The sequence below is a fragment of the Globicephala melas genome, chromosome 20 (assembly GCF_963455315.2).
Source record: "Globicephala melas chromosome 20, mGloMel1.2, whole genome shotgun sequence".
Classification (NCBI taxonomy): domain Eukaryota; kingdom Metazoa; phylum Chordata; class Mammalia; order Artiodactyla; family Delphinidae; genus Globicephala; species Globicephala melas.
The window spans coordinates 50,404,896-50,429,778 of record NC_083333.1 but is presented as its reverse complement, the minus strand read 5'-3'; the positions used below and the strand labels follow the sequence as shown (position 1 = coordinate 50,429,778).

At 38.9% G+C, this 24,883-nt stretch overlaps 2 protein-coding genes across 10 annotated transcripts in view; both read right to left on the bottom strand.

The window, feature by feature from the left end:
* The window catches only part of TRIM37 (tripartite motif containing 37), a 116,171-nt gene extending 110,858 nt beyond the window's left edge, over nt 1-5,313 (bottom strand). For 8 of the 9 annotated variants that reach the window (XM_060291098.1, XM_060291102.1, XM_060291099.1 and 5 more), the window contains exons 1-2: nt 4,853-5,313; nt 2,966-3,067 (exon numbers count right to left, since the gene is read on the bottom strand). In XM_060291098.1, coding sequence (XP_060147081.1) covers nt 2,966-3,067; nt 4,853-4,873 — 123 coding nt within the window. In that variant the 5' untranslated portion in view covers nt 4,874-5,313. Of the gene's footprint in view, nt 1-2,965; nt 3,068-3,944; nt 3,966-4,852 lie in introns of those variants that run through there. The other variant, XM_060291101.1, reaches the window with a different exon arrangement.
* Nucleotides 5,314-6,144: 831 nt separating this feature from the next.
* LOC115866346 (SKA complex subunit 2) overlaps nt 6,145-24,883 on the bottom strand; it is a 30,978-nt gene continuing 12,239 nt past the window's right edge. The window contains exons 2-3 of the mRNA XM_060290774.1: nt 14,322-14,498; nt 6,145-9,280 (exon numbers count right to left, since the gene is read on the bottom strand). Coding sequence (XP_060146757.1) covers nt 9,212-9,280; nt 14,322-14,498 — 246 coding nt within the window. The 3' untranslated portion in view covers nt 6,145-9,211. The remainder of the gene's footprint in view (nt 9,281-14,321; nt 14,499-24,883) is intronic.

The window sequence follows — 24,883 nt, the reverse complement described above, 5'->3', positions numbered from 1 at the left end:
ACCCTCAACCAGTTTCATTTTTCTTTATGCTATGAAGAATATCTAACATATAGCCATTTACTTTTTTGCCTATATCCCAACTAGAAAACAAGTCAATTCCTTGAGAAGTCAGTGCCTAACTCCAAGTCCACGATTAATATTTGTTCAATGAATGAACAAATGAATGGTGAATTCAGGAACCAGAACAACTCTGAAAAAGGAAGGTTAGAACCATATTATTCAGAGAGTCTGAATATAAGGCTAATGTTCTTGGACTTCATCCTTCAGGCAATAAATCTCTGAGGCTTCTGGGAGGGAAAAAGAATGACATTACTGGAAAATATCAATATAGCAGCAGGATACAAAATGGACGAGAGAAGAAAAGACTCAAGACAGAGAGATCAGTTAGATAGTAACTATAATTATCTAAGCATGAGGTAATAGATGTCTGTATTTCTCTATTAGGATGGTAATAATAAGAACAGAAAGGTAGGACAGATATAAATGACACTAGGAGATAACTGACAAGACAAAAATTATTGGTGTCAGAGGTTTCAAGTTTGATTAGTAGAAAAGAACAAACAAACAAAAAAAGAATTCAAGAAGAGTCAATTTGAGAAAATAATAGGAAGAATTTGATCTAGAACAAAGTTCAAGATGCTGGAAGGACAATCAGATAAGACATTTATAGGTCAATGCTGAAGGAGTAGATTTAGGAGCCATGCACACAGATGATAGTTAAACCTGCAACAGTAAATCAAATTTCTCAAAGTAGATAAAAATTTCCCAGAAACTTCATAATAGAGAATGCCAGCGCAATATTTAAGAAATAAATACTTGTAAGGAACAGGAAGAGGAAGAGGAAAAGTGAAGAAATGAAGAATCAATGAGTGGACTTCCCTGGCAGTCCAGTGGTTAAGACTTCGCCTTCCAATGCAGGGGGTGTGGGTTTGATCCCTGGTCCAGGAGTTAAGATCCCACATGCCTCAGGGCCAAAAAACCAAAACACATAAAACAGAAGCAATATTGTAACAAATTCAATAAAGACTTTAAAAATGGTCCACATAAAAAAAAAAAAACTTAACAAAAAAAAGAATCAGTGAGGTATAAGGTAATAACCAGAGATCATAGATCATATGTATGCTGAACCTTCATCAAAAGAGCTGAGTCCAGATCTACTCTACCAATAAATTAACTACAGTGATAGAGGCCAATTACTTAATTTCTCTAGCTTCATTCAGCTTTACCATTTATAAAACATAATGATATGTATGAGTTGCTATTTTTACAATAGAATAATACAACACTTTACAAATGGAGAGTACATTTTAGTTTTTTTTTTAAACAAGTGTCCACCATCAGCCTTTTTCTTTTTTTGTTGTTGTGGACCTTTTTTTTTTTTTAATTTTTATTTTTGGCTGCGTTGGGTCTTCATTGCTGCACACGTGCCCCCCCTAGTTGCAGGGGGTAGGGGCCACTCTTCGCTACGGTGCGCAGGCTTCTCACTGCAGTGGCCTCTCCCGTTGCAGAACACGGGCTCCAAGCGTGCAGGCTTCAGTAGTTGTGGCTCGCGGGCTCTAGAGCACAGGCTCAGTATCTGTGGCGCAAGGGCTTCATTGCTCCATGGCATGTGGGATCATCCTGGACCAGGGCTCGAACCCGTGTCCCCTGCACTGGCAGGCGGATTCCTAACCACTGCGCCACCAGTAAAGTCCCGATGTGGGCCATTTTTAAAGTCTTTATTGAATTTGTTACAATATTACTTCTGTTTTCTGTTTTGGTTTTTTGGTGGAGAGGCATGTGGGATCTTAGCTCCCCAACCAGGAATCGAACCTCCCACCCCCTGCATTGGAAGGTGAAGTCTTAACTACATTTTAGTTTCTAAATTACCTTTTAGCTTATCTCATTTAACGCCACAACCATCCTGTGAGACAGATCTTGTTATCCACATTCTATTGTTTGAGAAAACAATGCTAAGATCAAGTCTCTCAGTTTATGAGCGGGAGAACCAGCATGGTATGTAACTTAGGCCCTCTGTAGATGTGTAGTGTCAAAGAACACAGACTCTTGACCCAGGCTTCCTGGGTTCAAATCCAGCTCCATCATTTGCTAAATGTGTGACTGGAAGCAAATGATTTAAGTGTTACAGATATTACTCTTGACAAAGGGATATTTATCTTCCTCAGGCAGGAATAAGGAACCACAGAGAAATTTTGAGATGATGAGCGTGTTAGATGACTTTGACTTTCTCAATAAAGGAAATAATCTACTAAGAGTCATGTGGGCCAGGCAGTTTTCAACTATGGCCTGCAGATGTGTGACTGAATCCCCACACACAACCAAAATAAGCTCTTCTGCTTTATATCTTAAGCTTCCTAATAATTTTGTTTCTGGGGTTCACCTACATTCAATTTTTAAAGCCAATGGATTATATTCATCTTTAAGGTCTCTTTTAACTATAAGATTATATGATTTTATTATGTGCCTTTTAACCCATTACTAGCTTTTTCTCTATCTTACCCATCAAACAAGTATAAACTCTCCCTCCTGAGTCTCACAGCACTTTGTGAGGGCCTCTTTAGGACACTGCACATTCTTCAATATACACACAAAGACCATTCTCTCAATTAGATTTAAGCTTCTGCAGGGCAGGCACTTCCATCACTTATCTTAGTATCCTCAACCCCAAACACAACGCAGGTAAGCACTTAGTAAGTACTTGTTAAATGTACAGTGATTTAATAATGTAAATATACTAAAATTACACTGGGCTTTGGTTTCCAGACACTTCATGGCAATTATGACTTGATGATTATTCATCTCCATAGTACTAAACAATACACATTGATGGTCTCCCTATTAAGAAACAATCATTTAAGACATTTTTAAAAGGACATAAAATGTAAAATTAAAACAAGATAAAGAAAATGGTTTTTACAATACACCCTATATATACTAAATGTATGTAAAAAGAGATACAACTTACCCTGATACAGCTGAAACAACAAAGCTTGGAGCAATGAGGACACAGGCGTGCATCCCGCAATTTCTCCATACAAATGAAACATCGGAAAACATCAGCAATGCTCTGAAAATAATAAAAGATATAAGGTTCACCAGATTACGCTACTGAATCATGAGTAAAAGGCATGCTTGCAATAATTCACCTGACAATTACATTTATTTTGGGTTGATAACATCCCAGTTTTAACTATATTCCATATCAGGACTTGGTTAGTCAAGGTCCAGGGTACCTCAGAACATCTCCTGGGAAAAAAATGCTTCCTTTTTTCTAAGCTTCACAGTGGTTCTAGTCTAAGAAAAGAATATGGAATGCAAACACAGACATGCACAAATATTTTCACGGAAACATCAATTATAATGGCAAGAATCTGGCTATAGCCCAAACGTCAAAATATTAAGTTACAGGAGTTAACATAGACTATGATAGTCATAGAAATATTTTTGAATTGTTTAATGATCAAAAAAAAACCCTTATGTTAAAAAAAAAAAAAAAAAAACCCTTATGATGTGTGACAGTAAGGAAAAAAAAGGCAAACTGTGACTGTATGAACACTATGAACTTGTGACTTTTTCTGCAATTTCCCCAAGGGGGATGCACTGCTTTTATAATTTAAGTATAAAAAGATACATTAATGGCAGCATACTTTGATCAAGAGAGAAACAATGTAATTCAGAATCCAGAAATCTGAATTTCTGCTCTGAATTTCTGCCATGCTGCTGCAACCAACTAGCTACTTATTTGAGCCTGAAATTCTGTCCGTATGGAGAATTTTGGTGGTAGCTCTATGAAGGCTTTGGGAAGAAAAAAAATACGTAAACAGAAGAAGCAGTATTATCTTTGCCAGCCTCAGATGAATCCATTTAGGCAGTATCTGACAAGAAAACAGATATAATTAAATGTAGGTTATTATATATTTTAAGTTTATTTTTACAGTACTCACATTTATTTTTACTCCATTCCAGAGGAATTAAACTCTTCTAAAACCAAGGTAAGGTTACAAAACTTTTATAATACTTTTACATGAGGAATTAAGGAGAAAATTACTCACGAGTCTAACCATGACTCTGCAGGACCAGAAAGAATCTGTGAGATGCAGACGTTGGGGGATGGGGGGTACGGCGGGGGAAAATACGACCATTGGATGAACTAGTTTCAAGTGGAGTGCCCAGGTAATATAGCTGTTCCTTATCAACGATTTAGTATTTTAGTAATTGCAAGGTTCAAGTCTTGACAATTATTATTATTATACAATTATGTCCAATAAGCAATCTTTTTTAAGTTCCTAGCATTAACGTAAATACCCCAAACGTTTGAAATCATCGTTTACAAGAGTCATATATAAAAAGAATAGGTTGCTCTGGAAAACTACAGTCAAACAGGATAGTAAAATTATATCCTCAATCAATCTAGGAAGGGCAGATGTCTACAAAATGTACCGCTGGGAGGGAATGATTATCCATTCGGAGGGAGATTTGGATCCGCGCAAAAACTCGTAAGAACTGGTGGCGAGTCGCAGCGCACGTCCGTCTGAAGAATCTGCAGTTCTGCTCTGCACAGGCTGTAGTTTGCAGAAACCCTGTGGGGATGAGTACCCGTGCCAAAACATCCTGAAAACGCCAGGATACGCACCACCTGACTGCGGGTCAGAGCACAGGGCAGCCGGAGGGCTGCAGAACGAGCACGGCGTCCTCTGCACTGGGCCAGCCCCCTCCACAAAGGCAGCGGCGGGGTGGGGGGACTAGGGCAAGGCGTCCTACGAGAGGGTGGACTAGGGCAAAGCGCCTCGAATAAAGAACGCTCAGCGGGTGGCGAGGGAGACTAAGCACCACCTTCCTCAAGCCCCCTCACCTCCACACTCTGTTCATCCATTGCCTCCGGCTCTCGGCGGGGCGCTCGGCGACCCGCGGAGTCCGTGGTCTGACCTGTTAGGCGCCGGCCTGAGGTCACCAAGTCAAATCGCCGCGGAGAACAGCCGGGCGACTACATCAGGGGTCTCCGACCACCGCCCCACCTGCGTGCCCCATCGCTTCGGGCTCGGCGCCAGCTACCCACACTTCGCCATTTTTATCCGCGCACCAGCCCTAGGGCGCAGTGGGAGGGTGAGCGGTAGCCACAAGCTTCTTTCCTCCCGGCTGAGCGGCCCGCCAGCGACCGAGCAGGAGCCTTGCCCACGTGACGCGGGCGCGCGCCTATCAAACCGCAGCTGAAACCCGGCGGCGCTGGTCTTCCGCGACTCAGTTGCCGCTGGGAATTCGCAAACACCAACGGTAACCACGGTAGCGGAAGGTGCGGTGTGAGAAAAGGCGCGGCCCGCGTGCACGCATGCGCGCAGGCCGCAGCGCTAAGGGAGCGGACCAGCGGCGGGCGCCTAGTTCCCGCGGTGCAGGGGAGCACACGAGATTTGGCCGCTGGCTGCTGCAGAGTTGCGTGCCTTCGGCCCGTGTTAGCGCAGGCGGAGGAGGGCGCGGCGCTTGACCGCGCCCCGTCTCCCTCAGGGGAGGGGCGGCGCTCTACCCGTCTCAAACTTTCGCGCGCCAAAGGCTGGAGCCACCTGGAGGGTTTGTGGGAAATGCAGACTCCGGAGCCACACCCCTAGGTATTCGGACTCCGTGATTCTAGGGTGGGGCTCCACGAAATCGTTTTCAACAAATTCTCTCGGTGATTTGGCTGCAGGTGGCTTGTGGTCCGCACCTTGAGAAACTGTGGTGCAGAGGATTCGTGGCTAGTGCTGCTTTCTCGGGGAGCAAGCCCAGATTCTAAGGTTTTTAAGACTTCCGCCCCACGTACGGAAGCAAAGCTCCAGATTGTGAAGCTTAGAGCGGTAATTTCAGAGTCGGGAGTGGGAGGACGGGACCACGGACGGTGTAGACGTCAGACCCACACCCAACCACACTCGCCCTGCATTGCTTGGGGCTCGAGGTGAGCTATCGCCCTGAGACTGTGGAAAGTGCAAGAGTATCAGCTGTATTCAGCTTTCCCATATTGGCGTCTGCTTTCTACAGTTTTCTAGCGTAAGAAATGTTTAAAGATTGCAGAAATTGAAGGTGTGAGGCAAAGGATGTACATCAAATTCTTGAGTTTAATTTTTCCTTTCCAGTTTATTGCAAACAACTGTTACACTTAACGGAAAGTGAATGCACCTGAAAAGAATCAACAATTATCTAGGAAGAATTTCTTAAATATCAAAGCATTTGGACTTTCTTATAAGTAGTGGGCATAACAATTTTTTTTAACTCCATGAGCCATGTACAAAGATATAATTTAGGAATATTGTGCCTGAAAAAATTCTTTCAGCAAAAATCATTTATGGTCTTGGAACTACATAGAGGTGACAGTTGCACATCTTTTATACTAAAATGCCCTCAGTTGTACATTTTAATAATGGCAAATGGTTAATTTTATGGTATGTGAATTTTACCCCAATTTAAAAAGTTACTTGGGAAACACGGTACTATACTACTTGGGACTCAAAGGGTAATGAGAAGTGGTCTTTGCAACCCAGCATAGCAGAAAGCAAATAGGTAAAATTACAATGTATGATAAATATTAAAATAGGTTCTTGTACTAATAGATATATTTGCCCAAGAGCCCCAAAATGTTTAAAGATTTATTGCCATAGTTCATAACAGTGGAAAATTAGAAAACCCGTACAACTAATTAGGGGTCATTGCTTGCAAGCACTAAGTCAGATTCTGGCTACTAAGCAAAAAAGGAATTTAGTTGGCAGGATGCTAAACTGCTGTGTGTCGTTGAGAAACCTGTCATGTGCTCTATTAAAATTCCTTAAGGAAAGGCTGACCTTGCCATCCTCCTTTACCCACCCTCCAAATCTCCTAACTTGTGTATTATACAGCTTAAACGCCTAAAGGGGAACTGGTAAAAATTATGGTAAATTTATATATACAGCTGTTCAAAAGAATGATATGAAGATACCAAAATTATTTTTAAGATAAAAAAAGGGTGCAGCTGCAGTACAGTATATAGTATCAGCCTATTTTTGTTTAAAATGTTTTTTAATTTGTATACATGTAGAAACATCTGAAAAAGTTGCAGTTATTTGGGAGAATAAGCATACTTATATTTTTTTAATTTCTTAAAATTAAAGTGTTTAAAATACAACCTAATTAAAATTAATTTGTATCACAACTTAAGACATAAAAACACTAGTAGTCACATAGGAGAAAACAATTATCCAGATGAGAAATAAAAAAGGTCTAAATTAGGTAGTAAGAGTGAAGGTAAAGTGAAGGTTGGATACAACAAACATTTCAAAGAATTATAGATTTCAAAGAATTATAGATTATAGAATTATAGATTTTATTAACTAAGAAGATAAAGGGATGCAAACTTTAATGCCAGCTAACAGAATAGTTGCTGTTAACAAAATAAGAAAATCTGTTAAGTATTCTGGACATGTTCAATTTGAATATTCAGGTAGAGGTTTTTATTGGAAATTTGGATCTAGGTCTAGTGAAATAAGTTATACTTGGGAATCATTCCCCAAAAGGGCAATAAATGAACCTTGGGAAATAAATGAATATATAAACAAGAGCAATTTTAAGAGGGATGAGGGGAAGAACCAACATTTAGAAGGTAACTTGTGAAGGAAGTCATACAGGAAAAACAGTACAATCTAGATTTTTTTCTGATTGAAAGCAAAACCCTTTAACACCAGTAACTTGTTAAGACCTCTTCATGATAACCACCATTTTTCAATATCACCATCACCATCACATCCCAGAGCCATACCATGACAGGAACTTCCTCAATATTCATTGCCTGAGTACTGAAGAAAAATATTATCTGTTACTAAGGTGTGACTTATTTATCTGTAATTTAAAAGGGGGGGGGTTACTTTCTGTTCTCCAGATATTCAGAAGAGACAAGACAATTTTAACTGAAGCTACTCTTCCAACCCTGTCTGTCAGCTATTATAAGTTTGTTAATAACATAACAGAAAAAATTCTTCTAAAATTACATTAAAGTATAATTCTATAACCTGTAAAACTAACATTTGATACACTTTTCCTAATCTTTCAATGCCTTGTTTTTATGACATATATAGAAATATTTACTGAAGGACTACTAAATATCAAACCCTAATACTTTACCATCTTATTGTGCTTCCAGCCATCCTGACACACACAAGTCAAGTGGTTTGCTCAGGGTCGTACAGCTAGAATTTAAAACCTGTGTTTACATATCCGGTATGAGTCCAAAGCCCAATCTTGACGACAAAGCTACAATATCTGCTTCTCCTCTTACCTATTTAGCATAGCTTTAACATTTTCCAGAACATTAACAGTAATAATTTACTGGCAACCTGACCTTCTGTTGTATAGATATACCATGATTTACTTTCATATTTACTTGCCATTAGTTTTTTTCTTTTTTTAAATAGGGAAGTTGACGCACGCGCGCACACACAAAACAAACTGGCAAGTAGCGGTTGCCAGTGATCCTCTCATTTCAGTTTCTTAGCTTTCATATACAGTAGAATGAACAATTACAGTAATATAGACCAGAGGAGAACAAAGGTAGTATTGAAGTATAACAGGGACAATCTAAAACAGCATTTGAAAGCAGAGCTCATGCTGCTCAACATTAGCAGGAAGAAGGAATAGGACAAAAATAAAAGTGAGGCTGTCACAGAAAAGCCAGCTTATTACTAAGTTAGGTTTTATGGGAGACTGTTAAGTCACACATTAGCAGTCTCACCAATAATGTGACCACATCTGCAATCAGAATTTTCAATAATAAAATTATATACATATATATAACATAATACAAATTTTTTTTCTATCCTTTAATTTCCAAAGCATGTTCATTCACATTTGACTGACTGGTGGTACATAATTTTCTTTTACAATAGGCCAGGACATCTGTGTTATCCTGATTATACAAAAACAGATACAAAATGGTGTTGAGACTTGCCTGAAATTACAAGACTAAGTGTATACGCATATGTATGTTTAAATCTCTTTATTTCCATTCCATCCCTTTGGCTGAACATTATGAGTACAATATCTGCTCTTCTTCTTGTATTCCCCTGTCTCGTGGAAGGCATCACTATCCAGTAACCCAAGCCAAATCTCCTTTGTCATCCCCCCACCAACAGTCATCAAATGCTAACAAGACAGCTTCCTAAATCTCTCTGGAATTGATCTCTTCCCCATTAGAGTTCCCTTTTGCAAGTCCATTTCTTCATCATAAGTCTGACATGTGAGCTCTTAATTGCTCTGCCGCAGTTTTCTCTTCTTCAGTCAGTGGTAACAGCTACAAAACAAATGACAAAATCTTTATTTCAAAATCCCTTAAAACAACAAGGTCCTACTGTATACCACAGGGAACTATATTCAATATCCTGTGATAAATCAGGATGGAAAAGAATATGAAAAAGAATGTATATATGTATATAACTGAATCACTATGCTGAATAGCAGAAATTAACATATTGTAAATCAACTATACTTCAATAAAATTTTTTTTAATTAAAAAAATCTTTAAACACTGCTGAATTAATTTCTGCTTTGTTACACCAATAAATGTTTCCATAAGTTCATACTATGTATGTAATCACAAATTTAGGAAGGCAAGGAAAAAATACATATTGGCTATCTATATACAAGCTACTTTGATGTTTGAGTTTCCAAAGAACTTGCAATTAAATTGAAGAAACAAGACCAAGAAATCAAACAATTTAAGGACAGTAATTTAACAGAACCAAGGAAGTCACATTTGAACAGCATATTCTAAAAGCACTTTGAAAAAGAAGTGGGAACAAAAATAGTCTGGAAGTTTCTTCAGAAGTAGAGATTTGGGTTAAATTTTGAAGGATAATTAAGATGCTTTTATCTGCAAGTAACAGAGACACATTTGAAAATGGATAAATAAGAAAATGTATTATCATTGCACAATAAATACAGAAGGGCAGGTTTCAGGGCTGGTTTATGCTCAACAATGTAAGGACTCAGTTTTTTCCATCTAACAGCTCTGATATCCTTGATGGTGGCTTTATCCTCAAGCTGACAGGAAAATGGCTCTAGCGGTGCTAGGTGTCACATCTGTACACAATGTTTAGAAGAAGTAAAGCTTTCTCTTCCCAGAGTTCTCTCAGCAGTGGGGAAACTCTTCCTAATTTCCTACTTTCAGACTTTCCCTCCTCATATGTCATTTGCGTTACAAACCTATTCCTGAACCAATGTTAGTTAAAGGAAAATCCATTCCCCTTGCAAATCAGGCACACCCCTGAAGCTGAGGATAGCAGCAACTACCTCAGGCCTGAGTCTGAGGAATGGCACACATCTCAAGAGAGTCAGTTATCTTTTAGGCAGGAAGAGAGAACAGATGCTGAGAAAACAACCAGCAAACAGAATTCACAAAAGCAGGTAGAAGGACTACTAAATAGCAAAAGGGAAGGGGACTTCCCTGGTGGCGCAGTGGTTAAAAATCTGCCTGCCAATTCAGGGGACATGGGTTCAAGCCCTGGTCTGGGAAGATTTTCACATGCCGCAGAGCAACTAAGCCCATGCGCCACAACTACTGAGCCTGCGCCTAAAGCCCACGAGCCACAACTACTGAAGCCCACCCTCTGCAACAAGAGAAGCCACAGCAATGAGAAGTCTGCGCACCGCAACGAAGAGTAGCCCCTGCTCGCCGCAACTAGAGAAAGCCCACGCTCAGCAACGAAGACCCAACGCAGCCAAAAATAAATAAGTATATAAATTTATATATTAAAAAACAAAGAAAAGCCGAAGGCAAGTTGTAAGGGGCTTTCACGGAGCACCAACAAACAGGCTAGCTGAAACATAGGGTTAATGAGGAAATAATAGGAGGTAGGACCTGAAGAATCACTCAAATAGTTACAAATCTGCTTAACTATATAGGTCATCTCTAGAGAGACTGCCAAATCTGGAACACCTCGTACCTACAGAATCAGAAGCTCTAGGGCAATGCTGTCCAATAGAACTTGCTGTGATGCTGGAAATATTCTGTATCTGCACGGTCCAATCAGTAGATGAAGGACTGAATTTTTAATTTTATTTAATTACTTTTAATTTTAATTTATATAGCCACATGAGGCCATTGGACACCCCACCTGGTTTCGTTTATCAAGCCATCATTTGCCCAAAATGTTCACATGGATAAAATGAAAAACAATCATAGGCCTTACTGCAGCCCAAATAGTAAGAGAATTTCCCTCTTCTGTCTCAAAAACAGGAAAAGGCATTATTCTGGCAAGACTTTGTTCTCCATGAATCCATGTTTCTCATTGTGATCTCTGAAATTCAGAGAGATTTCAGACCATCTGTTTATAAAATAAAACTTCAAAGAGGTTTTCCAGGAGTTAACTAGTCTAAAATGTGTAGAAATTTTTCTTCTTTAATACAAATGTTTCAGAGCATCGATGGAATACCGTACATTCTATCTTTAATGCCTTTTTAATTTTCTGTTTATTGCTATACTTTTGTTTGGGAGGGGTTGTTTTGCTATCTTCTATTTGGAACAAGTTTAGTCCTTTTTTTTCTTTTGATGGTCACCTTTACAATTAACTATATTTAAACCTCAGTGTCTTAACAGCAACTAAAAAGATCAGGAAATTAATATGTATTCCCTTCCTTCCACCTCCTTTTCTGTTCTTACCTCCCTATTTATTTTTTACTATTACCAATTCAAGTTTTTTTAATTCAAATATACATTTTCTGTCCTTCCAAATGAAAAACCACTCAACTTGATAAAAATCATAGCAAGATAATAACTGAACCGTTTTACTTTGTTTGCTTTCTTTTGTTTATGAACAAAGGACCATTTGCCCTAAGTAGAGATCCCTTTCTTGTTCTTCATGTTCCCAAAATAATTTTAAAAGCCCTTTTGGTTATTTTAGAAGTTTTCAGAATCCTCAGCTCAATCTAGCCTTTGGCTTTCTTAACTATTCTCACAGTTCTGACCATATGTCTAATATACCTCTTTTTATACTTGAAATTCCTTTATACGTCCTTTACGCTCTGGGCTCATACAACTATTTTTGGTTATATAACTCTCTATAGATGCCATTCCCTTTTCTTCCACATTTTGATCATAAAAATTTTCTCTTGGGCTTCGCTGGTGGTGCAGTGGTTGAGAGTCCGCCTGCCGATGCGGGGGACGCGGGTTCGTGCCCCGGTCCGGGAGGATCCCACGTGCCGCGGAGCGGCTGGGCCCCGTGAGCCAAGGCCGGTGGGCCTGCGCGTCCGGAGCCTGTGCTCCGCAACGGGAGAGGCCACAGCAGTGAGAGGCCCGCGTACTGCAAAAAAAAAAAAAAAAAAAAAATTCCCTTAATTTTCTACTACTATCTCATTTTTAAACTAGTGGGTATAAGACCCACTATATTCAACACTTCCCAACTTGGCTATCATTGATTCTAAAATATGATCTCCTTTTTCAAGGTTTATAACCTGCCTTTCAGTCATTTCTCCTTATTTGTCATCATCTGATCCAAAGAGAAAACCCTTAGCTTCCTACCTTTGATATAATTATTCCTCATTTCAGATACTTCTTTTAACTAAATGAAGACTTTTATAGATATTTAAATGATTTGACATCCCCTATCACTATCATAACTACTTTTCTGTACCACTTTTTTAATCTCAGAAATATGCCATTTATTTATTGTATCTAATGGAGACAATTTTTAGTAAATATTCAAAAAATCATTTTTCTCTTTCATTTTTCTCTTTACTCACCCAAATTTATTGTGCTTCAATAAATTCATGGATTTCTATACATATATGTTGATATATACATCCAGAACTACTCTTAGTCTCCTTCAAGATTTGTTTCCTTAGAACAAGTTTATGTGCTTCTGTTGTCAGGCTCTGATCACATGTACAATGAAGAATATGTGACTTGATTTTATTTATAAAGGTTATTACATCTTTTTTGCATTTTATTTATTAGCAGGTGACGCCACCCATACTGTTTAAATTCCTGCTCCCTATTCCCTCTGTGCCCTTTTTAATTGCCCTCCCCTCTTCCACTATTCATTTCTCCATGACATGCATTTAAGGTGTCATTTTATGATTTTTACCCAGGCACTGTTCTCTTTTCCTCCATTGGTAACATAAAGAATTCTTGATCAAATTAACCTGGGTAATCAACCTTTGAGATCTACTCTTGCTGCAAGCCTATAATTCAAGTAACTTAAGCCATAATTTAGTTCAGACTTGGCAAATAAATACCATGTATGCTGCCCCTAGCAGCATGCCACAGCAGATAGCTTTTTTGCCATGCCCAGACACAGCTCCTTAATACAGCATTCTAAGCAGGTGTTACCAGTTAACTGATTGGAGTTAGCACCAGAAATTAAAACCTATTGGACATCTTTTGTCCAGATAATTAAATTCAACTCTATGATTCCATCTACATTAGGCTATCTTTTCTTTCAAAAGCCCTCACCTTTGCATTGTAAATGAAAATGCGAGCAAACTCTTCAACTGGCTGTTCGAGATCTCAGTGCCTAGGTCAGCAGTTCATATTCTTTTTCCTACTCCAACATATCTAAAGAGTTTTACACATCAGTGATAGAGGATTACACTAAATGAGATTCTTACAGTAAATGAGAAGGGGGTGCAGAATGGAGGAAGAGGATGAAGGTCAGGCTTACCCAAGTCCACCAACCCAACTGAAGAAAAGGAGAACTAAAAAAAAGTCACTGGTATAGATGCTTTCTAGATTTCTCAGTCTCACTAGTTCTTACAGGAACCAGCAGAACTGGTAGATTTAATAAGTATTAGGAAGATTTCTCTTCTGCCATGGCTACATAATCCAAGACAGCATACCTCTTCATTAACCATGTCAAGTCCACCTGCTCATTTTAAAATAAAAGGAGGGAGACTTCCCTGGTGGTGCAGTGGCTAAGAATCCACCTGCCAATGCAGGGGACACGGGTTCGATCCCTGGTCCGGGAAGATTCCCACATGCTGCAGAGCAACTAAGCCCACGTGCCATAACTACTGAAGCCCAGGTGCCTAGAGCCCGTGCTCTGCAACAAGAGAAGCCACTGCAATAAGCCTGCGCACCACAACGAAGAGTAGCCCTGCTCACCGCATCTAGAGAAAGCCCGCGCACAGCAAAGAAGACCCAACACAGCCAAAAATAAATTAAATTTATAAAATAAAGAAGATGAGCGCTATTATACTTCAGGGAATCAGGAAAATCTCATTTCTATCAACAGTTCCAACTGCTGAATTTCAAAATGAGAGTTACTGGGGATTTATCTTTCAAAGAGAAATTCAGAATTAAAATTCTACAAATCCAACTGGTCAATTGAAAGCATTACCTTCAGGTCTGTTTGCTTTTGTAGTTCTTGTATCAAGGTCATAGTCTTATTGAAAGTAGCACAAATGCGGCTCTTAGTCTCTTTATGCTCGACAGCAATTGGTTTAAAGCGTGCATGCAAAGTTTGATATCGAGACTTTATTGCTGACAATTCCTTTAAGAGTGTAACAGGATTTTTCTACATCAGGAAAAAAATTAATATATATTAAACCTGGAAAGGAAAAATTAAGCTTCTTTTAAGAATTAAAATATATACAGCACATTCTACCATCCATTTAATAGAACACTGTATTTAATACGCAACTATGGGACAGAGGATGGGAGGAAGGAAAAAAGAGAGAAGTATAAGACCTACATCCTATTCTCAAGGAATTTAAAGCCTAGGCACAGAAATAACCCCTCCCCTGCACACACACACACACACACACACACACACACACACACAAAACAGCAATATTAAACAGCAAATAAGGTCACATTAGATATGTAATATTTGATGTATAGCTCACAATAATTAATTACACCATACTTCTAAAATACAGTTCTAAATGTTATTATAAAGAAGGTGATTTAAGGAACTATTTTGATTTGTTGAATAAGACAACTTGAAACCACTTAGGATGAAATTCTTTTTTAATTAATTTATTTATTTTTGGCTGCATTGGGTCTTCATTGCTGCACACATGCTTTCTCTAGTTGAGGAGAGCGGGGCTACTCTTCGTTGCCGTAAGCGGGTTTCTCATTGTGTGGCTTCTCTTGTTGCAGAGCACAGGCTCTAGGCGCGCTGGTTCAGTAGTTGTGGCTCACGGTCTCTAGAGTGCAGGCTCAGTATTTGTGGCTCACGGGCTTATTTGCTTCGTGGCATGTGGGAACTTCCCGGACCAGGGCTGGAACCCGTGTCCCCTGCATTGGCAGGCAGATTCTTAACTACTGCGCCACCAGGGAAGTCCTGAAATTCTTAAATACACTGTCATGGGGCCAAAGTATGTATGAGCACCAATTCACTGACCTCACTATACAAAATGCATGCCAACTCAAGCAACTATATTTATAAATTACATTAGTTTTTCAAATTCATTTTGGAATATAAACCACTATTCCATAAAAGACATTTCAACTGGGTGCTTTCTGCCACTTGGTTATTCTTTTCATTCCCTAGTGGTTTCTTGGCAAACCCTCCAATACTAGCTATTCCAAACTTTCTCCACTCCCTCCAGTTCCCATCCACCCCTTCTTGGCAAAAGACCTCACCCCAACTACTTTACTGAGAAGACAGAAACCATCTAGGAGTTTCTACTACTGCGTTTTCACTGAAAATGAAAACACTATGGACATTCTGATCCTTACTTAGCCCCTAACACTACCACTATTTTTTTTTAATAAATTAGTTTATTTATTTATTTTTGGCTGCATTCGGTCTTCTTTGCTGCACGCGAGCTTTCTCTAGGTGCAGCAAGCGGGGGCTACTCTTGGTTGCGGTGTGCAGGCTTCTTATTGCCGTGGCTTCTCTTGTTGCGAGGCACAGGCTGTAGGGACACGGGCTTCAGTAGTTGCAGCACGCAGGCTCAGTAGTTGTGGCTCTCGGGCTCTAGAGCGCAGGCTCAGTAATTGTGGCGCATGCGCCTAGTTGTTCCACGGCATGTGGGATCTTCCCGGACAAGGGCTTGAACCCGTGTACCCTGCATTGGCAGGTGGATTCTCAACCACTGTGCCACCAGGGAAGTCCCACTACCACTATTATTGTTGTGTCCTCCCCATATCCTCCAGAACCTTAAATTTCCTATATTTCAATAATCTTTTCATACCTCCCTCTATACAGACCTCAAATATATATAAATTTTCCCTATACTGAGGGGAAAATTAACTCTTCTCTTGACTCTGTTGCAATTCAAAACCAGTTTCCTTTTTCTTACTCCATTTGCCACCAAACTTCTAGGTCCTATAATAATACATTTCCTAGGCCTTTTAATAATAAATAGCCCTGGGACTTCCCTGGTGGCACAGTGGTTAAGAATCCACCTGCCAATGCAGGAGACACGGGTTCAAGCCCTTGTCCGGGAAGATCCCACATGCCGTGGAGCAGCTAAGCCTGTGCGCCACAATTACTGAGCCTGCGCTCTAGAGCCTGCGAGCCACAACTACTGAGCCTGTGTGCTGCAACTACTGAAGCCCGTGCCCCTAGAGCCCGTGCCTCGCAACGAGAGGCCACAGCAATGAGAAGCCTGCGCACCGCAACCAAGAGTAGCCCCCGCTCGCCGCAACTAGAGAAAGCTCTGCGCACAGCAACAAAGACCCAAAGCAGCCAAAAATAAATAAATAAATAATAATAACAGAAGACCCCATAGACCAGAGTCCTTTGCCAAATTATTTTAAACAATCAAAAAGTCAGACTTGCTCTATAATTTTGATATCCCTCTTTTTGCCTCTCCTTATTTCTTTCCTATTCTAATCTTCTTAAAATGAACTCTTGATTTCCACAAAACTATAGTATCTTGCTTATCTTCCCACTCTTCAAGTATCTCCTTTGTGGACCCTACCTCATGGCTATAGTCAGAGGCTCAGTTCATGGCCCTCTACTCCCCTCTTCTTTGGAGACTGATAAATAAAGATGATTCTAACAGGAATGAATAAGAACAGAAAATCTAACTTAAAGACTGTTAAAATAACTCTGCAGAGAGTGACCAAGACCTATGGCATGAAGAGTAGAAGCAGGAAAAGGACAAAAGAGACACCATAAAAAAGTTAAGAAAACTTGTAGTATGTTTGATATGGGCAAAGAAATATAGATGACACCAAATGTATAGTCTGGCAAATACTGTATATTAAGATGCCTTTTGGGATATCTACTCAGTAAACACCCCAATGACACTGAGACCTGTACCCTAACCCTTCATTTCTCATAATGTATCTAGACATTCTAAGAGATTGCCAGTAGAAAAACTGGAAAATACAGTCAAAAAAATATCCTAAAAAGGAGGGGGGAAATAGACAAAATTGAAAGATAAGAAAAATAGAGGATAGATTCAGGAAGTCCAATATTTCAGTAATGGGAAAGGCCACAAAAGAGGATTTCTTTTCTTATGAATATATGGGTAAGAAAAGTGATATGACTTTAGATTCACGTGTTTCATATTTAAAGAGCCCCACCAAGTGACAGCACAGTTAATGAAAAGACCTATATCATAATCATAAAATAATTATAAAATTTCACATAGATAAAATATTCTTAAAGTTCCAAGACAGATAGGTGTGCTGCAGGATTTGGGGGCGGGGTGGGGGGGGATGGAAGGTATAAAGTAAGAAGGAAGACAAATACAACTGATCAGGAATTAGAATGGCATCTATTTCTCAACAAGAACACTGGAAGCTAGGAAACCACAAAACCATGATTTTAAAATTAAGAGAAAATAATCTCTAACCTAGAATTCCATACTCAACCAAACCATCCATCAACTAAAGGATTAAATAAGGGTTAAGTAAATACATTTTCAAACATCTGACATCTCAAAGAGTGAAATATATGATCCAAACTAAAGGGAGTAAAACAAAGGGAATTACCAAAATTATGGTAAAGAAATTCCCAGCCATGCAGGAAGCCTGTAGAGCCGAAGGTTAGATTGGAGCAAGAGGACAGACAGCACACAAGGGATGTGGAAGAAAATGAAACTTAGGGATCATGTGATGTGTCTGACAATGTTGACAGGAGTTTAACAGTTCTGGTAGAAAAGTCTGAGGCTGAATTAATGATAAATGCATAGAAAAACTAAGAAAATTGAAGGGGAAAAAAAGAAAGCAATTATTAGCTCCTGAAAAACAAGTTGTGTAAGAAAGGAAAAGCAAACATAGTATATTGCGCAACTTGGATAAAAGCAATATTTGCAGAGCCATAATTACTGTGATCTGAATGTGTCCCTGCAAAATTCGTTTGTTGAAACCTAACCCCCAAGGTGATGGAATTAAGAGGTGGGATCTTTGAGAGGTGATTATGTTATGAGGGTACAGCCATCACGAATGGGATTAGTGCTCTGATAGAAGAGGCCTTAGAGAGATCTTCCCCTTCTGCCATTTAAGGATACAACCAAAAGTCTGCAACCCAAAAGAAGGCCCCAGGGCTTCCCTGGTGGCGCAGTGGTAGAGAGTCCGCCTGCCGATGCAGGGGATACGGGTTCGTGCCCCGGTCTGGGAGGATCCCGCGTGCCGCGGAGCGGCTGGGCCCGTGAGCCATGGCCGCTGGGCCTGCGCGTCCGGAGCCTGTGCTCCGCAACGGGGGAGGCCACAACAGTGAGAGGCCCGCGTACCGCAAAAAAAAAAAAAAAAAGTACCCAGTCTACTATTTTGTTACAGCAGCCCCCAAAACAGACTAAGACATAATAATATAAACAAATACTGAATGATATATCCAGAAATTGTGAAGATGAGGATACTTATGGATAGTAAAGTATTTAATCTTTATCGTCAATAACAGGAAGTTATTAATAATAACAGCTAAAATATATCGCATATTCTGGACCAAACAGTTCTAAACACATTATGTATATATATAATTTTATTCTCTCTTAACCTACAAAGTGGGCAGTAATAAACCATTTTATAGATGAGGAAACTAAGTACAGAGAGGTTAAGTGACTTGCCTAAGATCACAATGCAGAGCTGGGATTTGAACTAGAATAGTTTGTATCCAGGAAATCAGTAGATTTTTCAGATCAGAGGAAAAATAGCAATACAAGCATACTACTTAGAAATATAGAGGTAAATACAAGAAGATGCTGAAATATAAGTGTGAAACAAGGAATTACTATTTGTAACTATGTACTTCTGTGACTTTTCTAATTATTTATAAAAATTAATTTGACAAAAATAAAAGTTTCAGGTTGGGAGGAAAATTGATTTGAGGGTAGAGGACATCAACTGTGAGATGGCAGGGGATCAGGCAATTATAAATGATCTTTAGAATGGAGCTCAGTAGTGAATTGATCACTATACATATAAACCATAAGAATAACGAATTCCCCAAATATTGATACAAATTTATAGGGGAAAAAAATGTGTTAAGAACTAATCCTGATGATCTCCCAAACTAGGAAAAAAGAAGGAATTGGTGAATAAGGTGTAAGGAATAAACAGCCATAGAGCTAAGAGTTAACGTAGGGTAGTTAGTCAATTACCCATACTACGTGTTTTGTGACAGTAACTGGGTCTAGTAAAATTGAGATGGCAATGATTAACTCAGGAAACGTGATTTTAGGACTTAGCACCACACCACAGAGGAAAACATTATTGTGCACACAGCCTGTTTTGAGTGACTGGCTTCTTGGGAGCCACCGTGTTCTTTTATTAGTGTTTGCAAACTATTCTGCACTTTATTTAATTTTGTGCCTATAACATTTCAGTTCGTTTTAGGGTTTTATTTATTATAAGTGGGTGATCACTTTTGGTAGCTCACAAAAATATACAAGAAGTGTTCTGGTTATGACAGTGCTAGTGATGAGGAAGAAGAAAAGCCAACATGTGAGCAAAAAACTAAGTATTTTGAAAGAAACAAAAGGAAACATGCCATTAGTTGTGTTACTAAATTTAAAAGAACCTACAGGACTTCCCTGGTGGCACAGTGGTTAAGAATCCGCCTGCCAATGCGGGGGACACGGGTTCGAGCCCTGGTCCAGGAAGATCCCACATGCCGCAGAGCCAATAAGCCCGTGTGCCACAACTACTAAGCCCACGTGCCACAACTACTGAAGCCCACACGCCTAGAGCCCATGCTCCCTCTGCAACAAGAGAAGCCACTGCAACGAGAAGCCCGCGCACTGCAACAAAGAGTAGCCCCTGCTCGCCACAACTAGAGAAAGCCTGCGTGCAGCAACAAAGACCCAATGCAGCCAAAAATAAATTAATTAATTTAAAAAAAAAAAAAAAAGAGGGCTTCCCTGGTGGCGCAGTGGTTGAGAGTCCGCCTGCCGATGCAGGGGACACGGGTTCGTGCCCTGGTCCAGCAACTAGGCCCGTGAGTCACAACTACTGAGCCTGCATGTCTGGAGCCTTGTGCTCCGCAACAAGAGAGGCCGTGATAGTAAGAGGCCCACGAACCGCGATGAAGAGTGGCCCCCACTTGCCACAACTCGAGAAAGCCCTCGCACAGAAACGAAGACCCAACATAGCAATAATTAATTAATTAATTAATAAACTCCTCCCCCCAACATCTTCTTTAAAAAAAAAAAAAAGGGCTTCCCTGGTGGCGCAGTGGTTGAGAGTCCGCCTGCCAATGCAGGGGACACGGGTTCGTGCCCCGGTCCGGGAAGATCCCACATGCCGTGGAGCTGCTGGGCCCGTGAGCCATGGCCGCTGAGCCTGCGCGTCAGGAGCCTGTGCTCCGCAACGGGAGAGGCCACGGCAGTGAGAGGCCCGCGAACCCCAAAAAATAAAAATAAGATACATGGACCCCAATGTTCATAGCAGGACTATTTACAATAGCCACGACATGAAAGCTACCTAAATGTCCATCGACAGATGAATGGATAAAGAAGATGTGGTATATGTATACAATGGAATACTACTCATCCATAAAATAGAATGAAATAATGCCATTTGCAGCAACATGGATGGATCTAGAGATTATCATACTAAGTGAAGTCAGAAAGAGAAAGACATATCATGATACCAGTTATATGTGGAATCTAAAAAAAAATGATACAAATGAACTTATTTACAAAACAGAAACAGACTCACAGTCATGGGAAACAAACTTACGGTTACCAAAGGGGAAGAGGCAGGGGAGGGATAAATTGGAAATTTGGGATTAACGGATATATACTGCTGTATATAAAATAGATAACAACGACCTACTGTATAGCACAGGGAACTATACTCAATATCTTGTAATAACCTATAATGGAAAAGAATCTGAAAAAGAATATATATATATATGTGTGTATGTAAAACTGAATCACTTTGCTGTACACCTGAAACACTGTAAATCAACTATATGTCAATTAAAAAAAAAAAAACATGCTAAGTGAAAGAAACCAGACATAAAAGGCCACATATTGTATGATTCCATTTATATGAAATGTTCAGACAGCAAATCTGTAGAGTTTTCAGAGACAGAAAGTGGATTAGTAGTTGTTGGGAGCTGGCCAGGGGCAGGAGAAGTGGTTGTTAATGGGGAGAAACAGCTAATGGGTATGGGTTTCTTTTTGAGGTGATGAAAATATTCAACTATTTATTGTGATGATGGCTGTACAGTATACTAAATTACTAAAAATTCCAATGAACTAAATATACTAAAAACCACTGAACTGTATACTTTAAAAGGGTGAATTTCATGGTATGTGAATCATAGGTCAATAAAGCTGTTTAAAAAAAAAAAGTTGTAGAAGAGAAAAACAACTGGAAGTGTAACTAAAATGAGAGATGGAAGGTGGAAGAAAAGGGGAAGCCCCACATGAAATGTTTTCCACATGGTACTCGAAAGATACTGACTCAGATGAGTGCTTTGGCCAGTCAATTAGGTGGTACCACTGGACCAGAATTGGTTGGTTGTTCTTCAGTAAAAGAGAAAAGAGGAAAAGACAAAGAAAAAGTCAAGTCAGTTAAGGAGGTAGAACAGTTAAAACTGTACTCCCATAGAATCCTGGCATTCCATTATTTCATGTAAAGCAGTAAAAACTGAACATTCACAATGCTTTCCCAATTTTATATAAAACGTTATTTTAATTTGCACTTCCACTCAATTCCTCCCAAATTTTAATTGTATAAATTTTTTGAGAAACAGGAAAATATGATATTTCTTGTCTGCTAGCAAATGCTATAAAAGATAAACATTAATGATTTAAGTGGTAAATTAATATTTTAAGTGCTAAATTAATTTTAGCAGACAATGCTTAAAAATTGTCTGCTTTATCTCTATAGATAGGCGTGTATACATGTAGTTATAATTTATGGCATATAAACAGATAATATTTCTAATCAACCTAAACTTAGAAATAACTAAGTACATAATTTTATGCAAAAATCACAGTTCATGTAACGAATTTAATAGTATATCATCATCTTCCTCAGAGAATATCATCACTGCTAGGATTTCTCCCCTCTTATTTAACCACTGCCCTAGAGGTATCTATATTCTCTCAGAATTTCAGAGGCTTCCATAGTGGTTTACACCTCTGGACTCAATAATTCTTATTTATGGGTTAAAAAAAAAAAGAGGAGCCACAAATTTCCTTGACTATGGGTATAATCTCTCCAATATTCTGTGACCAAGTTTCCAACACAAAAAAGAGTCTATAAATTTAATAATGTAATTGTTATAATCTACTACTATTAGAAATACTATCAGAAAATCTTTTAATAAAATATTCTGTTAAAAAAACATTTCTTTTTCAGATTACCTTGCCTGCTGAATCAGGATAATTAGTCTTGATTTCATATTCCAGCCTGTACTGAATGTAATCCAGATCAGAGTCAGCCTTCTGGAACTAAAGATCAGCAGAAATAATTATTTCATGAACTAGAAGATGTATTACTAAACATGATACTGTATTCTTTTTTCTTTATATTTTCACATATTTTAATATGATATACACTGATTTTGAAAATATGGAAATAGAAAAGTATACAGAACCTCCATCATCTAGAACATTGGTCCCCAACCTTTTTGACACAGGGACCGGTTTTGTGGAAGATGATTTTTCCACGGAATGGGGGAGTGGGCGGGGGTGGGGATAGGAGATGGTTCAGGCTGTAATGCAAGGGATCCGCAGATGAAGCTTCGCTCGCCCACCGCACACCTCCTACTGTGCTCACCTACTGTGCAGCCTGGTTCCTAACAGGGGGTTGGGGACCCCTGATCTAGAATACCCATGCTCTATTAAGAACTAGCAATGGCTTCAAGAATTCCCTAAGGTTACTAACACTCTCATCAAATAACACTCTCTGGTAGGATATGTGGTTTCAAATTAAAACACTGAACAAATTTATTTTCAGGGATACTCCGGCTGTTAACATAATTTGCAACCCCATTAACCAAAGAACTACAAATATGTGCCACACAGACCAAAATTGGAAGGCTTAAAGAGTCATAAATTACACAAAAAAAGCTACATTAATACAGGAGTAGCAGTCCGAATAACTCCAATTTATTTAACCTGGGTCCTAGCGTGAGACCTTGATCTGCAGTAAACTTCTAAGAGAGAAAAAGCAGAAAACTGCCATAGGCTGTAAAATACTTGTGCGTACACAGAGAAACGTTGGGAAGGATATAGATCAGGGTGTTAAAAGTGGTTTATTTCTGAATGTGATATAATCTACAAATTATTCTTAATTTGGGGGAATTCTACATCTTTTACTAGATCTTAAAGCATGTACTGCCTTGAATTTGTCAGGGAAACAACCACCATCCTTTGAGTTTACTGTGAAAGGCAAAACATGATTTCCTCAGGGAAGGTCTCCTGTTCATAGCCCACAGCTGAGAAGATTTTCTGACCTTTCTGTCAACTTAAGCTCTGGAATAAAGATTGCTTCTTGAAAATTTGGAGCCTTAATGGAAAAAGTATAAACCAACAAAAACTGTTAAAAGTAGTTCTCAGATCCAATGAGAAGCAGTATACAGATATTTTTATTATACAAAAAGTAAACCAAGGATTCTACTTTGGAAGGTAGAGTGAGGAAGAAAAAATGGCTCTCAGAAGTTAAAATGCTTCTGAAGTCAGAAGCTGTCACTATTGAACAGAATTTCAGAAAGAGATAAACTAAAGCTTCCATCACTAATAATTTCTCATCATTGGCCTAAATTTGATTGGAAAACTTTGCAATTAATAAAATTCTATCTTTATAACCAAAAACTTCTAGAGTAGAAATTGAAAAGAGTCAGTCTTTGTTTTTAAAAATTTTCCAATAATCAGTATCTGATTTGCATCTCTAACGACAAGGAGTTGCTATGAGCCAGAAAAACAAATCTAGAAGTTCTCTATTTAAAAAGTGTTTATAATGTTTTCCAAAAACGGAGGCATTTCATTTGTCATATATACTTGTTCTATTAGCTGCCATGATTAAATCTATCAATAATTAGACTTCTTGAAGCATATTAGTAATTACTATATATGTATGTGTGTATATATAAAGAAATTCCTGTTGGCATAATTCCCACATTAAAATATGCTCAAGAATTGTCTTTTCCTTTATATAAAAAAGTACACTAACCTGTATGACATGTGGATGGAAAGTAGGGGGAGGGGATGGGGTAGAACAAATCAAATAAAGCAAAGGCTCTACACATTGAAGACCTGATTTGTTTTAATTATTGAAGTAGACCACAATTCTGTAGCTTTATGTATAATTCAAGGCCTGTATACCATGCTAAAGCATAATTTTAAATAAAAGTTTTTAAAACTTACTAAGTTACCACAAAATTCTTAGGATTATGGGATTTGTTGCTCCAGAGTTACCTTAAAATAGAATCTCTATTCTAGGAGTCCTTGTTTATGGAACAGATATTCTTAAGCCTATGTTTTTGTGTTTTTTAATTAATTTATTTATTTTTGGCTGTGTTGGGTCTTCGTTGCGCGTGGG